Source organism: Mustela nivalis (assembly GCF_964662115.1).
Source record: "Mustela nivalis genome assembly, chromosome: 12".
Taxonomy (NCBI): Eukaryota; Metazoa; Chordata; class Mammalia; order Carnivora; family Mustelidae; genus Mustela; species Mustela nivalis.
In genome coordinates, this window is record NC_139031.1 from 99,078,589 (window position 1) to 99,097,265 (window position 18,677).

At 43.1% G+C, this 18,677-nt stretch overlaps 1 protein-coding gene across 4 annotated transcripts in view; it reads right to left on the reverse strand.

Annotated features, from left to right (window-relative positions):
• HECW1 (HECT, C2 and WW domain containing E3 ubiquitin protein ligase 1) overlaps positions 1-18,677 on the reverse strand; it is a 469,612-nt gene that overhangs the window by 92,693 nt on the left and 358,242 nt on the right. For 3 of the 4 annotated variants that reach the window (XM_082691734.1, XM_082691731.1, XM_082691732.1), the window contains 5 exons: positions 17,847-17,989; positions 14,731-14,831; positions 11,869-13,194; positions 6,693-6,794; positions 1,513-1,663 (listed from right to left, as the gene is read on the reverse strand). In XM_082691734.1, the coding sequence (XP_082547860.1) occupies positions 1,513-1,663; positions 6,693-6,794; positions 11,869-13,194; positions 14,731-14,831; positions 17,847-17,989 (1,823 nt within the window). The remainder of the gene's footprint in view (positions 1-1,512; positions 1,664-6,692; positions 6,795-11,868; positions 13,195-14,730; positions 14,832-17,846; positions 17,990-18,677) is intronic. The other variant, XM_082691733.1, reaches the window with a different exon arrangement.

Consider the following 18,677-nt stretch of genomic DNA (forward strand, 5'->3'; position numbering starts at 1 on the left):
TTAATGTCCTAGGTCAAGGTGCTTACTTCTGCTTCAACGTATTGTTTTCTTTCAGTGCTTGGAACTGTACCTCCTGTAGATAATAGCCTGGTGATACTCTCCCTATGTCTCAGCCTGCCAAGTTCAGCTCCTAATCAAGTTCAGCTTCTCTGTTTGGGCAGGAAAGATCTACAGATTATTTCTACCTATGCAATCTCAGTGCAGTCTCTGTGTAAAATGAGCTTGCTGTGTCCTCCACATTTTTATTGACAGGAGTTTCATTGTAATCACCAGGAAAGGGCTCTCCTGTAGATTTCTGATGCGTTCTTAACTAATAAAGCTGGGTTATCACAAGTTCTGTAATGTGTTTTCCTTCTGTGGGAAGGACGGTAGAGAAATGTACTGCCGATGAACATCCAGCACGGTTCTCATTAATGACTTTAAATGCTCAGCTACTAATGGACAAAAAATGGATAGTGAATGTCTTCCAAATGCTCGAGCAATCCAAGAATCCTGGCGATTTTCACCTAAGCGTGTTCTTCTGTGTGCAACAGTAACCAGAAGTTCAATTTTTTGCCTCTGTGTGTTTTTCATAGGACTAAATTGCCCATTTTATTTTTCTGGCTAATACCGTCAGCTTCTAGTTCCTTATACTGTATAGTTCCTTTCAACTTTTCCTTTGTTTCATCCTAATGAGATGGCTTGTGGATAAGGCTGAATTCAAGCATGCAGTTTGCGGTCCTGGCTATGAAAAGTATCCCAAAACTGCCATCTTAGCCTTAAAGAAGCAAGAGGTCGGATATGATGCACATGCTAGCTTACAGCGTGACAGAAATGTTATTTAGGATCTCATTTGCAGGTTAAAAACAAAATGGCATCTTGACAATTTCACAGGTAAGAGTCTGGTTTTTAGACCAAACAATCCTCAAAAACTGCTTTTAAACGTTTTTTTTTTTTTTTTTTTTCTAAGATGAAAGCTGTTTAGGAATTACTGAGTATATAGCAATTAGGGTGCTGGGGCAGACATGAATACAGACAGACATGAATACAGACAGCTTTTAGTATTCTACTGAACACATCTTTGGAGGGTTCTCAGCTGTTTGAGTTCTGGGCCCTTTTGAGAATCTCATGAGAGATATGGACCAGTCTAATGGGAAAATGTGCATCCATGTATAATTTTGCATACAGTTTCTGGAGGGTTCATGGAACAAAGGCATCCTCAGTGAATACCTAGGGAGGAGGGTGGTCTGAGAGCCCCTGGTTAAGGAATACCTGTTTTTGAGCACATGTCATCAAGAAGTTCAGAGAATTCTCCATCTTTAAATGACACTCAGGCTTAATTAGTCTCCTGCCACCAAATTCTAAACCTAGCTTTCTAAGTACCTGCTACAAATGGGTTTCTTAAGGTACATAATTACTTTCCAGGCTCCTCATACAGTCTGAGCAGAAACGTGTAAGTGGGGGGGATTTTCGCTGGCTGCCCCTCTCCTTTCCAAGGGGTTCCCAGGGGTTCCCCGCATGCTGATCACCAACCGCCTGTTGAGCTGCTCCATCTGCTGGATGGACCCCGATCTCCGCATTCCATCAGGGGTGGCTGCTGCTGTCGGACGCTGCCATGTGGTTGTGCGGTTCACGTGGTCCACATAAAAGACCCGCCCGTGGCTGTCAATGCGAGCTTCCCAGTCTGGTGTGTGATAAAAAGGCAAAAAGAGAAATCAAGGACAAACTCCTGATTCACGGGAAATAGATACCACTGCCAGGTCTTCTGTAGGTAGAACTCACTGTTGGTGACCTGCTAAAGGTCAGACCCTGCCCCCAGCACCTGCCATGACTTTGGAGGTACTACTGCTGTACTGGCTTTCCGAAAAACAGCCTCCTGCACTCAGCGTCTCTTAGTAGCTAGGGTTCCTCAAATACGACCTATGCTACGATTCTACTGTTTTCTAAAGAGAAAGTCTGATATTTACTTTATCTCTTCCCTTAACAATCTCTATCCTGTCAATCTTGTTGGCTACTCCAATGACAGCTGCAAGATTGGAAACACCCTCCAGGGAGAGCTGACAGTCTGATGCCGGAGAATCCTTTCTTCGCTAAATCTGAGAGACAGCGACTCGTCGGTGAGGGGATGATGGCCCTCGTGTTAAAACCACTTTTAGCTACAGTTCTAAGATACTGTACCTGAAACTTCAGATGACCTCTATCCAATACTCTGCAACTTTAATTCATTGCCATTCCTCTTGAGGAAGAATGGAAGGATCTGAGCCCTTCAAACCATCCTTTTGGTAAGTTGTAAGTTCAGTGTATTTTCAACTCACCTGTGGCTGCCAAATATCTCTTGACAAAACAAAACAAAACCAGTAGCAACTATTAACACACATCAAGATTTTAAATACCTCTTCACTGATAAATAATGAACACACATCAAGTGTTGGACTACCTCTTTGCTGATAAGGAAACATCACAAACAGCAGGGGGAGCCCAAGACAAAGATAAATTCTTCCCTTCTCGGATTTCAAAACCAAACAACGGAACGCGCACACATGGGGGGATACACGACATAAATACACGGGGTAGGGCGGGGTGAGTGCCAAAGTCCTCAAACCGGGGAGAGCTAGAAGTAAAACACACATAAATAAGCTTCACACAGAAGAGCAATGTCTGCTGTACAGCAATGGGCAAAGCTTTTAGAGTCCAAATGTGAAAACGTGGTGGAAATAATAGCTTCATGATAAAGTTATGCTGCAAAATGCGTTAGGCTAAGGAAGAAAAAGCAAAAAATGACTGCAAATGGAGGAAAACTATTCAGCCTTTTAAGTAAGAAAATCCATAGCTTTAGGGAGTAGGTCAGATATTAATAATTCTATTGAGAAATGATCATTCAGGTAATGACATAGCAACTCTCAATTTTTTTAAATGAGAAAAAACAATATATTTGGTATATTTATGGTTTTATGTATGCATGGTACATCTGTGACGATGATAACTTATGTCTGACATTTACTTGAGGAATTGCCAAATAATGCACAATGGAAACCAAAATACCAGAACACACCAAATCTTGTTTAAGACAAACTGAAGGAAAAACATAATCAGATTGTATAAATATATTCTAAAAGGTGTGGATGAAAATTGTCTACTAGATAATCCAGCTCAACTGTTAGCTGTAAATGAAAAATAGCCCACTGATAAAACTGGGTATATGTGTAACTACTAGGTAATTAATCTTGATCCAAAAATTGTTAAAATTTCAGTGATTCCCCAACAATTTTTTTTTCTTGAACTCAACATGACTGTCATTCAACAAAGAAGGGACATGAGTCTTTGAAGAGTATTGTGGTATCTGGTTCAGTTGAACAAACAAACTCCTCTCAGCACTTCCTATGAACGAAAAACTACGCCAGGTCCCATGGGCACACTGCTGAGAAATGAGGGTCCCCACCCTCCAGGTTCCAGCCATGAAGGAAGGACTCCAGTCTCATAAATCCTCCAAGGAAAACACTAGCAAATGGGGCAGTGCAGTGGTAATAATAATTTCTTTCTATAAGTTCCCATATTTCCCAATCTCTCGTGGAAAAGGATGGCAAGCCAGCCAGACATGTCCTTCTGTCAATATATTAAATATGTAATAGTGTTAACTATAAATGCATAACTGCACATTCATATGTGTTCAGAAATATTTATATATTTCTATTTATATATTTCTTATATATATTTATATATTTATAATCTCTAGAGATTATAAGCATTTTTTTCTGGGTTAGTTTGTAAAGAATTTACTTTTACATATTGTGTAAAGAAAGATTTCCAAATAGAACTTTAGGCCTCAGTGTATCCTGACAGACACGGCACTGTGTTGGCTAGACAGATTCCTGCCAGTGTTTACCTTTATGATGCTTGGTAAGTAAGGGTGATTCATTTGTGACTGAAAGCCCCAGCAAATATAAAATTCTATCCTTTCCATGAAGTCTAGGAACAATGTAGAGCCTAACAATGTACCATCTTTAGTTATTATACTAAAAAAAGCCTGTAAAATTATTCTCCTTTTCTTCTTTTACTTTAACAAATGCAATACCATGTTTGTAGTCTACACCTTTCTCTTAAACTTCAGCCACACATCCAATTGCCTTCTTGACATCACTACCTAGATGACATCTCCAATAGAACATGGTCAAAATCAAGCTTCAGATCTTTCCCACCAAAACCTCTATCTGCAGCCTTCCCTTCCCGCCCCCGTTGAAGGCAAGTCCATCTTTCTAGGTTAAAATGCTTGAGACCATTCTTGATTCCTGTCTCTGTCTCAGACATCACATCTAATCTGTAGGCAAACCTACCTATGGAACATAGGTCTAGAATGCAACTGCTCTCCTCACTACCTCTACTGCTCCCACCCTGGCCCTAGCCTCCTCTGCCTCTCACCTGGGCCACAGCCATAACCATATTTTGGGTTTCATGCTTCTATATTTCCTCCTCAAAATTTAATGCCTATAGAGCAACCGCAGAAAAACTTACAAAACCTAAGTCAGAGAATATCACTTCTCTGCTCTAAAATGTTCTCCTTTCATCTAGAGTCAAAGCCGAAGCTCTTAAGTGGCCTACAGGGCCCCGTGTGTTCTGGGTCCCTGGTATCTCCCTGACCTTATCCGCCACTACTGTCTCCCGGCCCCAGACACACTGGTCTCCCAGCTGTTCCTCAACCTCCTCTAAGCCTAGCTTCCAATGCTGCCTCCTAAGGAAGCCTGCCTGACCACCGGATTTAAACGGCGAACCAGCTGCCAGCGCATCCTCCAAATCCCACCTCGCCACACTCTGCTTATGCCTGCCCACAGCACTGCCCACCATCTAACCTGTTACACTATTGCCTTGTTCACTCTTTTCATCATGTGTGGGTCTCCGCCTGGCTACACCGTATGCTCCGCGAGGGCAGGGATCTTTGTCTGTTTTGTTTACCTTTTATTGAATATTTGTTGCATTTAATGAATATTTGTTGAAAGAATGACTATCAAGAAAATTCTGGGGGCACCTGGGTGGCTCAGTATGTTGAGCCTCTGCCTTTGGCTCAGGTCGTGATCCCAGGGTCCTGGGATCGAGCCCTGCACCGGGCTCTCTGCTCTGCAGGGGTCCTGCTTCCCCCCTCTCTCTGCCTATTTGTGATCTCCCTCTCTCTGTTAAATAAATAAAATCTTTAAAAAAAAAAAAAAAGAAAAAAAAGAAAATTCTGTTGTTAGGCTTCCCTACCAACATTTGTCATATTTTTCAGTGTTGAATGAACAGAGAACTGAGACCCAACTGGAGAAATTTGTCTTCATTATTGAAAACAGCTTATATAAAGTAAATCTTTAAATTAGACTTATATTCAATTATTTACCAGGTCCGGAATATAACTAGTAATTACTCTTGCATGGATTGGAGGTCAATTCATGCACACAGGAATTGATAGGTTTTTGTTGTGGGGCAGTGTTCCTTTCCTGGTAAGAACATGTTATATATATGTATTTATAATAGATATTTTTTACATAAGTGCTAAGTATAGTGACGCCGAAATTTTACTAGTCATCTGTGGACTATCCATAAATCAATATATAAATAAAGAAAGGAGTCAGGTATCAAAAATTAAAAAACATAATGTTTGCCCTGATCCCCCAAACAAATACAGTGTTCTTTTAAATATTTACATATTAAAGGTATTTATTCTTTTCTCACTGATAAATTACAACTGAATAGGACAAGAATGGTGTAAATGCAAAATATATCATGTTACCAAGAACAGATGAATCAGGAAAATTTTTTTTTTTAACTGTAACCTCCTAATGTAAGCACAGGCAAAGGAATGTAAAGAAATATCGATTCCTTGCATCCTGGCAAGATTCTGCAGTTGTAAAATTTATCAAATCTTAAAGGTTATCTCTGCTTGAAAAATAAGCCTAAGCCAAAACAGAGATGTTCTAGAATTATTCGTGAACATATATATGCGAAGTGACTGTATAATGTCCAGGGTATCAGTTCCTTCTTAGAAATGTATGATAATGTAGTATTATAAGGTTAAGGCCAAAATGATATCTAGGAACTACCCAGTCTAGATCTAGCATGTAGCTAATGAGAAAATTAAGGCTTTACTTTACAAATAAGAAAACTCAGTCTCTGAGATATTACATGATTTTCCCAAGTTCAAATGACTAGTTAAATAGTAATGAGTTACACCATTACTCTGGATGGAACACCATCCCTAAAGATGATACTTTTTTCTAGAAGCTCCTAAGAACTACCGAAGAAGTAGGCTGTCACCTATTGATGGAAGGTCCTGATGGGTTGAATGTTTTATTATATGGAGGCATCTGCGATGTAACAGCTTCAATGGAGAACAACAGGATTAGTCTATCTTGACCTGTGAACTTCTGAACAGAAAATAGTAAAATTCAGGACTTAAAGGCCATGTACAGTTTTCAAGGACTAGTCAAGTCTCGTAAGAAATACTCTGTTTCAGAAGTTGAGGGGCACTGAAGGTAATGGATTATTTCTTCAAGATCCCATACGGAAATCATTCATCAAAACACCCCATTTTTACAGTAGGTGCCATGTATATAAATGTATTTATTTTATAGTCGTGTAAGGTATGGAGTTGGGGAAGACTTTGGATCTGTACACACAAGTTCATACTGACCTGTTTAGACTCGATAGGAAGAATTAAGACATAGACTTTAAACACTAAAGCTTACTTGGTGGAAGAGGCTCATCGATTGTTGGGTAGTGATGATGTTCAGGTCTCAAGGAAGGAAGCTGGCTTACTGGCTGGGAATTATGGAGTATAGGACATTCACCTACGGACAAGATAGTCAAGACATTCAGATTCACTCATTGCTGCAGCAACTTCATCAAAAAAGCATGACTGTAAAACAAATGACTACAAGAAAATAAAAAAAAAAACCCAGAGTGGGCAATCTATTTTTGTGTGTGTCAGTTTGCTACATTCAGTCGTTCATGAGAGAGGGAATAGGGGGATTCTTTTTTTTTTTTTTTTTTTTAACCCAAGAAAATAAATACTTCACGACTGTGATCTGTATCACACAGACCAGTATGTAGGATCAGGGATCTGATTCTGTACCCACTTGACTTTTGTTAATGGGAGGGTGGCATCAGACGGGGACACAAAAGAAAATGAGCAGAGCCTGACTTGAGCCCAGCTAAAGAAACAGGCCTGTCTGAGGGAAGTGCAGCATTTGTGAAGTCTGGTAAAAGCTTGGTGAGCCCATACAAAACCAAAGGTCCTCATTTGGATAGGTTTCACCAGAGGGCTGCCAAGAGGCTGTTTTTCAGATTTCGATTTCGGAATGAAACTCTTAGATGGTGCCTGTCAAGATGGCGCTGAGGAACTGGTGGGCCAAGAAGGTAAATTCCTCTAGTACGGAAGCTAGGGACTGGGCTGAGGAGCAAGTAGCTATGGGATCTTGTGATTGTTCTAGATTATTCTGAGGAGAAATCAGACAAGCCAGGGTACTCTGGAGAGAGAGAAAAGGACAAGAGACGAAGGAAGTAGATAAGAGGCAGGAAGACTAAGAGAGGAAAACTTGAAACACAGAAGTGGGATAGAAGGAAGAAAGACAGACATGGAGAAATTTTAGAAATAAACATATCCATGGAATGCATACCTCGATTATTATAGACATAGTTAATATTATTGTCAAACAGACTTAGAGTGAACTGAACAATGTGCTAAAATGATGTTCCTATTTCATGACGTTCTTAGGTCCTGGTAATCCTGCACGAGAGTGGCTATGTGGAGGGGAGGCCCATAGGGTCAGGTCACATCATCAGAAGCAATCACTCTTGACCTTTGGAGAGCTAGGAAGACCTACACCCTGAGACAGCCCCCATTCAGAGTGGTATCCCTCTAGCTCACACACTCCTGGCTCACTGGCAATAGCCTCTATTGGCCCGAAGACAAAGGTGAGACCTTCTCCTTCCTCTGCCCTCCATGGCTGACGCAAATAGCAAGCGTTCCATTATCCCTTAGGTCAAAAAGGAGAAAAGCTAAAAAAGAGTAGTGAAGATCTTTATGGGACCCCAAATTTCAAACATGTCCTAGAATGTTCATACACTAGGAAAGGATACGGAAAGGATAATTTCTTCTCACTCTAGATCCAAAAAAAAAAAAAAAAAAAAAAAAAAACCCACCAAAACTGATAAAAAAAAAATTAATTAGGAAGGAAGTTAGGTGGGTTTAATTTAGCCATTTAATTCCTAGAGCTAACTGTAAAACAAAAACAGAGATGTATTCATGGGTCCTTTTAAATGCTAAATATATAGCATGATTTCTTGTGCAAGCTTTGTTATGTTGCTCAAATCCTGGGGGCCTTCTGAGACCCTGAGGAGACCGAGGAAGGGGTCCCTTGTGCTGTGCACCACTCGTGTGACTGGACTCCTGGTTCAGACAGGGGCTCTGTTTTTAGTGGATCCCACACTCATGTTTGCTTTTGCATGTGCTCAGTGTCAGAAACGAAAAAGCGATGGTACCGTTGTTATGTCACCAGCTGCTGCATTTTTTTAATTTGGTTTCTTAAAAAGAACAACAAACTTACCTCTTGTAATTAATTCGACCAATCGGGTTAATTACTCCTCCAAGCTAGTGGAAACACAATACTGCCGTTTGCTGGGGTTAATGGAGCTGACCCCACCTGCTCGTGAACCTCAAGCAAATGCAATGATGCGACAGGCGCAGCTCAGCCCACTGAATGGATGGAGCGCAAGGAAGAAGCAAGCGGGTCTGTTCTGCGGGAGGGCAGGGCGCCACACACTCACCCTTGCCTCAAACACAAAGCAAGTGGTCAGACCTGCTAGAATCCCTGAGAAGGAAACATATTCCACTTTAAAAGTTAGCCTCCCTGCCTCTCTGCCTGGAAGAGCCCTTCCTCGGTCAGAGCTGAGCCCTCCACGTGCATCATCTCATTTCATCCTTTCCAGAACCCTTGGAAAGCGAGTCTCCCTTCACACCCACTCCACACACGAGGCACAGAGCATTCCAGGAAGCTGGCTTAGGTGGCATAGCTAGGAAGGGGCGGGAGACTGAATTAAACCCAGGAGGCCTGACTCCAAGGTCTGGAGGTCAGATCACATTACACTGCTCTTTTCATTCGATCTGCAGACAATTTTTCAAAAACTGTTTAATGCTGAGGTTAAAAAGGAGGTTTTCACAGAGAGGGGAAGAAACAAAAGGGAGATACGGAACCCATCTTCCCTAAATGGCTGCAGATTCAGTTATGTGGACACGTGTACAGCCAGCCTACCTTACCTAACTTAGTGAAGGAATTCCTTGTCTTGGAAGCCACAGGAAGGGGCGAGAGTGATTCTTGTGGAAGAACAGAGTACACGTGCCAAAGTCAGGCGGGTGGTGGCGAAGCCCTGCTTTCTTCGAGCGTGTGCTGGTGAGGGACAGTGACTCACCACCAAGAGGGGACAGGGCAGGCTCATGTAGCCTGTGCCCAGCTGTCATGGGACTGGCCATCTCAGGAATCTTTGCGTTGCCCCCAGCAGGCACCAAAGTAAAGCCTGTAGGTGCTTCTCAGCCATTTTTGAGTTTACAGTTGGCAGAATTCAGAAATTCACAATTTTCTTCGAAACTGCCCTGCCAAGAGGTCCACTATGGCCCCCAAACACTTTCCTGTCCTTTCTGTTAAGGTGGAGGTTTCCCAGTTGGACTGTTCATCCATCAAGAGCATGGAGAGTGTTTGTTCTGTTTTTTGGTAAAACATGTCTTTGTAAACTGAACCAATTTTCAAGTAATGATTACCTCCTGACCTGGTGGTCAAAATACACACCACAGGCTACAGCAGGTGACAAACCATGACTCTGGCCTTGTTATGTGGCTCTGAGCTAAGAATGGTTATTACACTTTTAAGTGTAAAACTGTTAAAAAAAAAAAGTAGCCTTTGGGAAGAAGAGTAGCTTAATTCTGCCCTCTTGATCTACAAAGTCTAAAATACTTGTTATCGGGTCCTTTACAGAAAAGATTTGCCAACCTCTGGACTAAAACACCCCAGCCAGCTCCTAGTTGTGCCTCTTACCTGTGTATCCCCAGATCTCTTTATACTATAATTATTTTTAATTCTGTTGTAATTACCGAGCCCCTCTCACACCTCTGACAGTTGTCCATCTTCCTGGGCTCAGCACATAGCATCTGGCCCAGAGCAACTCAAAACATCCACATTAAAGAGAGGAATTGTCCATCCCATTCTCAGCCCTGCCTTTCCATATTGGATGTCACCGTGGTTTTCCTCCCTGTGTTTCTCTTTCTTGACCAATCTCTTGACACTCCTCCTTATCCCAAGTGCTATTTTCCCTCACTCCATCTTTCTCTGAAATGTAGAACTGGGCATTGTCGAATACTCAAGATTAATTTTTATGCTCACTTTGGTTGCTATAAAATTTTATAGGTGCCAAGCATTTGTTTGCGTGCTAAGAATCAATCAGACAGAAAATACGGTTCTGGCCCTTGATGAGCTTACAATCTAGAGACAATACTACCACCTCTATTTGGAGGCTAATGTAAACAGGAGAGCAGGAAAATAGCAGAATCTGTATTTTTCTCCTTTAAAGCAATGGAATTATTTCATAATATCATGTGACCTTTGAATTATTTCCCCCATGTCACTGACATTGACTGGAAGATGGTTCCCAAATCTGGATAAAGAATTAATTTTATAGAAGATTCCACAGGCATGACTAAGAACAAACATCTTGGGTTAAAATATAGAATATATTTTAAAACTAAAGGTGGCAGCTTTTGGATCAGAATCCCACTTGAAACGAGGTGACTTAGGAATTCACGTGATTTTTCCCCCCTCCCATTAGCCAAAATAGCCAAATTAAAACAAAACAAACAAGAAACAACAACAACAACACAAAAAAACAAAACCAGAATTAGTTACTATAGCTTTGTAGTTTGAAATCTGAGTGTGAGTCCTCCAGCTTCGTCCTTTATCAAGACTGTTTTGGCTATTTGGGGTCTTTTATGGTTCCATATAAATTATAGGATTGTTCTATTTTTGTGAAAAATGCCATTGGAATTTTCATAGGGATTCTCACAATCTTGTAATACTGCTCTGGGCAGTGTGGACATTTAACAGTATTGATTCTTCCAATCCATCAGCATGGAAGATCTTTCCATTTATTTGTGTCTTCTTCAATTTCTTTCATTAATGTCTTGTAGTTTTCAAGAGAACAGGCAACAGATGGATGGTTGCCAGAGGCAGGAGTGGGAATGGGAGAAATGGGTGAGCTGTTTATATTTTTAGATTGAATAAATAGAATAATAGTAAAAAAAAAAAAACAGTAACGAGAACTGAACAGACAGAAATAATGACAAATATATGTAGGCTATACATTTCCATATGTACATAGGCTACTTTAAACTCTAAAGCAAAGGTAAAAATCAATGTTCTTCAATTTATATTAACATTTATTGCTAATCTTCAGTATGTTTGGGGAAGTCAGCAGATATTTATACATTACCCACCGAATGTTGCCGAATATTTTCTGCTTGTATCATTCAAGACTATCTAGGGTGCTCTGGTCATTGTCAAGACCAGAAGGGTCACATGTACACTAACCAGTTCTAGTGATTAGGTAAAACAGACAGGCACGCATACTAGAGCACACTCACATGAGTGCACTAGTTGTACTTCTTGGTGTGTATCTGAGAGGTGGTGGATGTCTGCTAGTCACAGTCACGAATACTTACATACACAGATACACACGCACATACATGTACAGGACAGGCATACATTGCCCCGGCAACCCCATTTGAGACTGATCTCTCACTTGTTTTGAAACCTTGCTGGTGAGACCTGGGTCCCCCTGGTGGTCCTATTCTCACTCTGATCAGGTTTGAGGTCTAACCTTCTCTCCGATTGCTTGGCCCTGCCACGGGGGACTCCAGACCTTCCACGGTTCTTGCCACGCTCCCGGCGGGGGTGACCAGCTCGTCGTGCCACGGCCCGGCCCCGTTGGCCGACTCCGGGTCAAGCTCCGGGCTCTGCACCGAGTCTGGCACAGACTCGAACGCACTGTTCTCCTCCTCGTCGTCGTCTTGCGACGAGAAGACAGTGCTCTCGGAGATCTTGGCGCTGTCCACGGAGGAGAAGCGCGTGTGGCTGGCGAACCTGCTGCCGTTGTAGCAGGAGGGGCTGTAGCAGGAGGCGCTGTAGCAGGAGCTGCTGTAGCAGGACGTGCTGTAGCACGAGGAACTGTAGCAGGACGGGCTGCAGCAGGACGTGTCACAGCCCTCGCAGCTGTGGTCCCCGCCCTGCCGGGGGCTCGAGTCGCTCTCACTCCCCGTGCTGGGCAGCAAGTCGCCATCCGGGACGACGCCGTTGGTCAAGCCGGAGTGGCCCGGGGTCGCCGTGTCTGGAGTGGCCCCCTCGGGTCCCTCTCCATCCTCCCCGAGGGGAGGTGGCGCAGCGGCAAGCGTGTCCACCTCGCTAAGCCCGTCCTTCTCCGAGGCATCCTGGAGGGTGGCCTCCTCCTCCGGGCCGTCGTCGCCCCCCTGGGCGGAGGGCATGCTGTGCAGCAGGGTGTGGATGCGGATGTAGTGTGTCCGCGGGGTCTCGGGGTCGCCGCACGCCGACGCAATCACCGTCTCCAGCTCGGACACCGGCAGGGAGCAGGGCCTGCTTTTCCTCTTCACGGAGGCCCGCAGCGGCAGCCTGTCCTCCCCCTGCCCCAGGGCAGACAGGTCGCCCTCCTCCTCCTCCTCGGCCTGCTCCTTCTCCTCTCCCCCCGCGCGGCTCTCTGCGGCCGCTTCCTCCGCCTCCGGCTCCCCGGGGCTGCCCCGGGCTCCGCCGTCCTCCAGGAGCCCCGGCGGGGTCGCCTCCCCGCCCAGCTCCAGCCGCTGGGCCAGTTCTTCCGCACTCAGGGCTGGCTCGGCGTCCTCGCGCCCCGGGCCCAGAAGCTCCCCAGCCCCGTCAGGTCCCACAGAGCCCGCGCCGTCGTGTCCTGCCTCGGTGGTACCTGCCGCTTCCTCAACCGGCTCGGCAGGCTCCAGGCTCTCGCTCCCGGCAGCGTCGCCGGCACCGTCCTGGCTCGACGGCTCGGGCTCCGAGCTCCCGGAAGGCTCCGGGGCCTCGCCCGCAGGCTCCCCGCGGCTGCTGGCCACCAGGCTGTTCATGGGGCTGTCCTGAGTTTCTGCGGACTCGGGATCGGCGCTCAGGGAAATCTCCTCGTCATCTGCGGGCGAGAAGAAAATGTCATTTCTCCCAGAAGAGGGCATAGTGGGGTTCGTGCATTAGTGTACTCTGCGGGCCCAGTAAGCCATCCTAAAGGATTTCTGCATGAGGATATCGGATGGAGGCGTTGATGAGGATTTCTCATAGGCCAAAGCTCTGCTAAAAAATTCTTTAAGAATGAGTTCTCCGTATGTTAATGACAATTTGCGGTTGTAATCTTTCAGAATTCTTTTTCAAGGGAATTCATAGTTTTGGTTAAAATACCCAAACCCTATAAAACTAGCTCAACAATGTTTGCTTCAGGGAAGACTGTACAGAAGCCCTTGGCGGGGGTGGGGGGTGTGTGGAAGGGTGGTTATAGGGCCTTGCCCTAAGGCAAGGCTGATGTTTGCTGAGTGTCTTTTGTGGGGTCCAGCAGGTGGCAGAATGGGTAAAGCCAGGTTCTTAGCAACTACAGAGCAGAAAATGACTACTTGATGGGAGCAACCAGGGTCCTTCTGTAGCCTGTTGCAGGTTATTGCAGTGGAAAATAAACGAGGTCTCCACATCAACCAACCATTCAAGGAACAGCAAGCACTGTTTACTTCTACCTTCTCCCAGCTGCTTGCTCTGTTGGGTGCCTGCCTGGTGTGAACTTCCCATTTCAAGAGCACTAGTGCAATGCACTCACTGAAGATGAATGATCTCTCTGGTGAGCCGTGAGGCCATCTTTACTGCTACAGTGAAGGAAGAGTCAATTTCATTCTCAGGATGAGTGTGAAAGGACAAAGCAGTCAGGGTCTTTTCTCACAATCTGCATTATCTGTTGGGCACAGACCACCACAACTGGACTTTGACAAGTGGGCCATGAAAAACTACAGACTTAAGAGTTTTCAAAGCCTCATTAGCTTTAACAGCAACTCATAAATGTGGCCCAGAAGGACTAATTCTGGCTAATTCTCAGCGTGATCTACACTCAGTAAGGGGGTTGTGGGAGAACACCAAAGTAGAATTATGAGGCATCTCATCATTCTTGTTTGGAAATGTGTTTTGGCTTGACAAACAGAAAACTGGATGATTCTGAAGTTTTCGGTCTGATTTATGTTTTTCATTTTCCCCTGTGATAAATCCATTGTACAATAATAGTTCTTCAATAATGTGATATGCATCACATTCGTTCATGTTTCTCATTCATTCATTCATTCATTCATTCATTCATGTATGTGATGATTAAGCATCTATTGAGCATCTCCTATGTGGGTGCTGGGAGTAAAATGATAAATTAGACACGGCTCCATACCCGTGCTCATTGTCAATTCCCCCTCCACTGTCTAACCCTCTACCTTTGGGTCACCAGAATGAAGAGGAGCCTCTCAATCAAGGGGACAGCAACCTGGCTTCCAGAACAGATCACTGCCTTCTGGGTCTCAGATGGAGAAGGGAGAGAACCACAAAACCTAGGACATGTCTGGAGAGAACCATGGTTATTGTATTTTAAGAGAAAAGAACCACACCAACCCTAGGCTAGCACAAGACATGAAGTTGATGCCAAAAATACCTGGGTGGATGGAGGAAGTGATCTCAAACCGGAATTGCAGCTGTCCACTCACATGATCTGTTGGAAGCCTGCGGCCCAGTGTATAGCTGACCACCCTATCCCTAGAAGGAAATAAGCACCATTACAATCTGGTCAGTACCTCTCCTTAAAGATTAGACAGCATGCTGTCTATGCTGGTAGGTGAGATGGGTAAGTCCAGGGAGGCCCTGCTAATAGGAGGCGATGATCCACTCAGGTGCAGAGAAGACAGACAGAAGCTAAACATCTGCTCAACAGCAGTGAAAAAATTCAAGAAAATCCTTATTGTATGTTCTACAGCAGGAGTCAGGAAACTGTAGCCCAGGGCTCAAATCTGGCCCCCTACCTATTTTTTTTAAACATCTGAGCTCTGAGCCTTTTACATTTTAAAACAGAAAAAAAGCAGAGTAATATTTTTGTGACACATGAAAATTGTCTGAAATTCAAATTTCAGTTCCTCGAATAGAAGTTTTATTGGAATGCAGCCATGCTTATTAGTTTACTTATTGTCTGGTGCTGCTTTCATGCCACAATGGCAGAGTTGAATAGTTGAAACAGAGACTACATGGTCCACAAAGCCTAAAATATTTACTACTTGGCCCTTTACAGAAAGTTTGCTGCCAACCTGTGTTCTAAGCCAAGAAACCCCCCAAAAGACAACCATAACAACAAAAAAGACATGGGTATCTTTGCCTGCTTTTCCTGTGCAGGCTGACGTTTTCCAGTGCCCTCAACGGACATTGCCAGCAATAGAGGCATGTCTTGGAGTCTGTATACGTACTGTCTAAGAAAGGATGCTGTCATGGTAACTGGAGCGGTCTGCATAGCTGTGGAGTGCTTCCACAGGGGACCTGCTGCAGGACGGACTGAAGCAAAACTGGTAGGTTGCTTTCCAGTTATGCTAACTCCACGGTCCCACATACAGACTCTGAAACTCTGCCCTGGAGTCTGGCATATTCCCCTCTGCCCACTCAAGGCTATTTCTTGATTACCAACAAGAGAATTATCCAGGGGGAATCAACGTGAAACTTTGCTTTCATAGTTTCATCAGCAATGGAGCTTTAGCAGAGCGCTTATCCCTCCCCCTACCTTGGCTTCAATAAGAAAGGTAACTGTTTTGGATATTCAAGAATCAACAAATCCAGTTTAATAATAACAAGACATATTCCTAAACTGTTTGTTACTCAAATGATTCTGTATTCACTCCCTTTATTCACTGGGCATGCTAAAATAGAAAGATAAATGGCTGACTGGTAGCATTTTAATGTTTCTAGAAAATACTGAAAAACAATCTGAGGGGTTTGAAGGGGCGGGGAGTGGGAGGTTGGGAGAACCAGGTGGTGGGTATTAGAGAGGGCGCAGATTGCATGGAACACTGGGTGTGATGCAAAAACAAGGAATACTGTTATGCTGAAAATTAAAAAAAAAAAATAAAAAAAAACCCCAGCATTATGAAACAGCCTATATCCCAATGATACACTGAGTTAATATATTTCTTTGGTCAGCCATAGTTTAGCATTTGAGGTTCCTAGGAGGTCCATTAAATAAAGCATTATAGGGAGCAAAACCCAATGAACCACAATCTTTATTTAGAAAGGATCTTGGTCAATATTATGAAGCAAATCTACTATGACCACAGGAAAGAGATCTTGAACCCAAAAACCTAGTTGAAATCAGGGGATGCCTAAAGACAACCAGGCAGTGAGACAAAAATTAAGTTTGCTATTTGTTCCAGGCTTTTCTTTCTTCTGCTCCTCACTCACTTCATTAACAAATATTTTTTGGAGCCTGTGCCACATGAAAAGTGTCACAGTTGATACAGAGCTTGTAATGCATAGGCCTGCCTTTAAATAGCTTACATCCAGCTAGAGGCATAAGGCAGGACTACTCTAAAAAGTTCAAGGAAGCCACGGCTATCCCACGTGAAGCTGAGGTGGTCCAGCTGTAGGACTCAGGGGAGGCAGAGAACTAGCCTAGGGATGGGGTGTTATAGGCAAAGGAAATGAGGGTGCCTTCTGAGTTGCCTTTATTTTATAAGCCAAGATTATGCTATTTTTTAAAAAAATGAATGATCTAGAGTCTTTTAGTCCCTATGTGCCAGGGACTGCTTTGCATTCTTAATGTACATTTGTTTGTTTGTTTAATCCTCACAACCATAAACAGAAAGCACAAACACTGTGTCTGACACAAGGACATGGCTGTAGCTCCATAAATGTCTCTCCCTTTGGCTTGAGAGTTAATGGCACGCCAGTACGCATGCGGACGCACACAGGCTACAATGCGCTAATTAAATTATGATAATCATTCGTGATTTCAAAGTCCTGAAAATCCAAAAAGCTTTAAATGAAGACAGTTGGAAATTCTGCACATTCTCCTCATTCCTTCAATATCATTCTAAGGGCCGCAGTGGCACAGCACAGCATAGCATACATTTATGTCCCAAGAACTCTACCTAGCATTTTCAAATATAGTTGCTGTTAACTAGGGAAATATACACTATATATAAATATCTCATCTGCTAAGAGTCTGTTTTAATGAGAATCATGAGAGGACATGAAAATGAAAGATACAAAGAGAAACATTCTTAAATATAACTGAATTCTGCAAGTGACCTAATTGCTGTTGTCCATGAGAATTCATGCTTTTAAAATTTCATACATACTATCTAGCATTTTCTACAAATACTAGCATCTTCTAAATCTCTCTACGCTAGTAAACCAGCATTTCATCTTGTTATAGAAATGTCCCAAACGATTAAATTCTATACACAAGCAGAAATAATCTCAATAGCAAAATAAATTTTAATTTCTAGCTGTATAGAAAAATACCCCATGAAGGGCTCCTTTCAGTATATACATCTTGGGATTTTTCTACTCTTCTGCAGAAATACCCAGTGGTACATAAACAAGAAGAAAGGGAAAGGTTGGTGTAACTCAATGCTGTGTCTTGAGCAAGATAATTAATGGGAGAAGCCAAGGAAGTTCAATACCACCATTTTAGTCTGAGTCCCCACGAGACTACATTGTTGCAGCTTGGAGGTGTCCCCTCGCCTGCTCACTGAAGACTTAGTGATACTGAGATCTCAGGCACAGGTTTACCCTATGGCGTGTCTTTCCAGGAGTCTTTGGACGGGCATCGACAGCTTTCCCAAGAAGCGCTTGATGATGGGGCGGCTCTTAGCAAACTTGTCCTTCACTTCAATTTCCAGTACATCAGTGGGCAAGGACACAAAGCTGAATTGCTGTAATTAAACAATATGTCACATCAATATTATTTGCTATTGATCAGATAATATTTTATTATTTTGATAAATAATACAATATTTTATTTTTATTTTTTATAATTTTTATAAAAATAAATATTTATATTTTTATAAAAATAAACTTTATTTTTATAAAAATCATTATAAAAATAAATATTTTCATTTATTTTATTTTATTTTCACCTCTCAGTTTTTAACTGAGAGCCAATTCCCAGCCCATCTGCCTTGGATGAAGTCATTATAAAACATCCCAGTGGCAATATATATATATAAGGTCTTAGAAATGCTATGAGCCCTCTTTATTCAGTAAATGAATAATAACTACACTGAGGCACTTTTTTTGATGCTTAAAAATAAGACTATTCTTGGGGCACCTGGGTGGCTCAGTGGGTTAAGCCTCTGCCTTTGGCTCAGGTCATGATCTCAGGGTCCTGGGATCGAGCCTCACATCGGGCTCTCTGCTCAGCAGGAAGCCTGCTTTCCTCCTCTCTCTCTGCCTGCCTCTCTGCCTACTTGTGATCTCTGTCTGTCAAATAAATAAATAAAATCTTAAAAAAAAAAAAAAAGACTATTCTCCAAGACTCGAAGAATAAAAACAGCTCACCTTAAAGAGAAAGAATCCACTTAGGTCCCATTATACTAAAGGTATTAACATATTTAAAGAAAG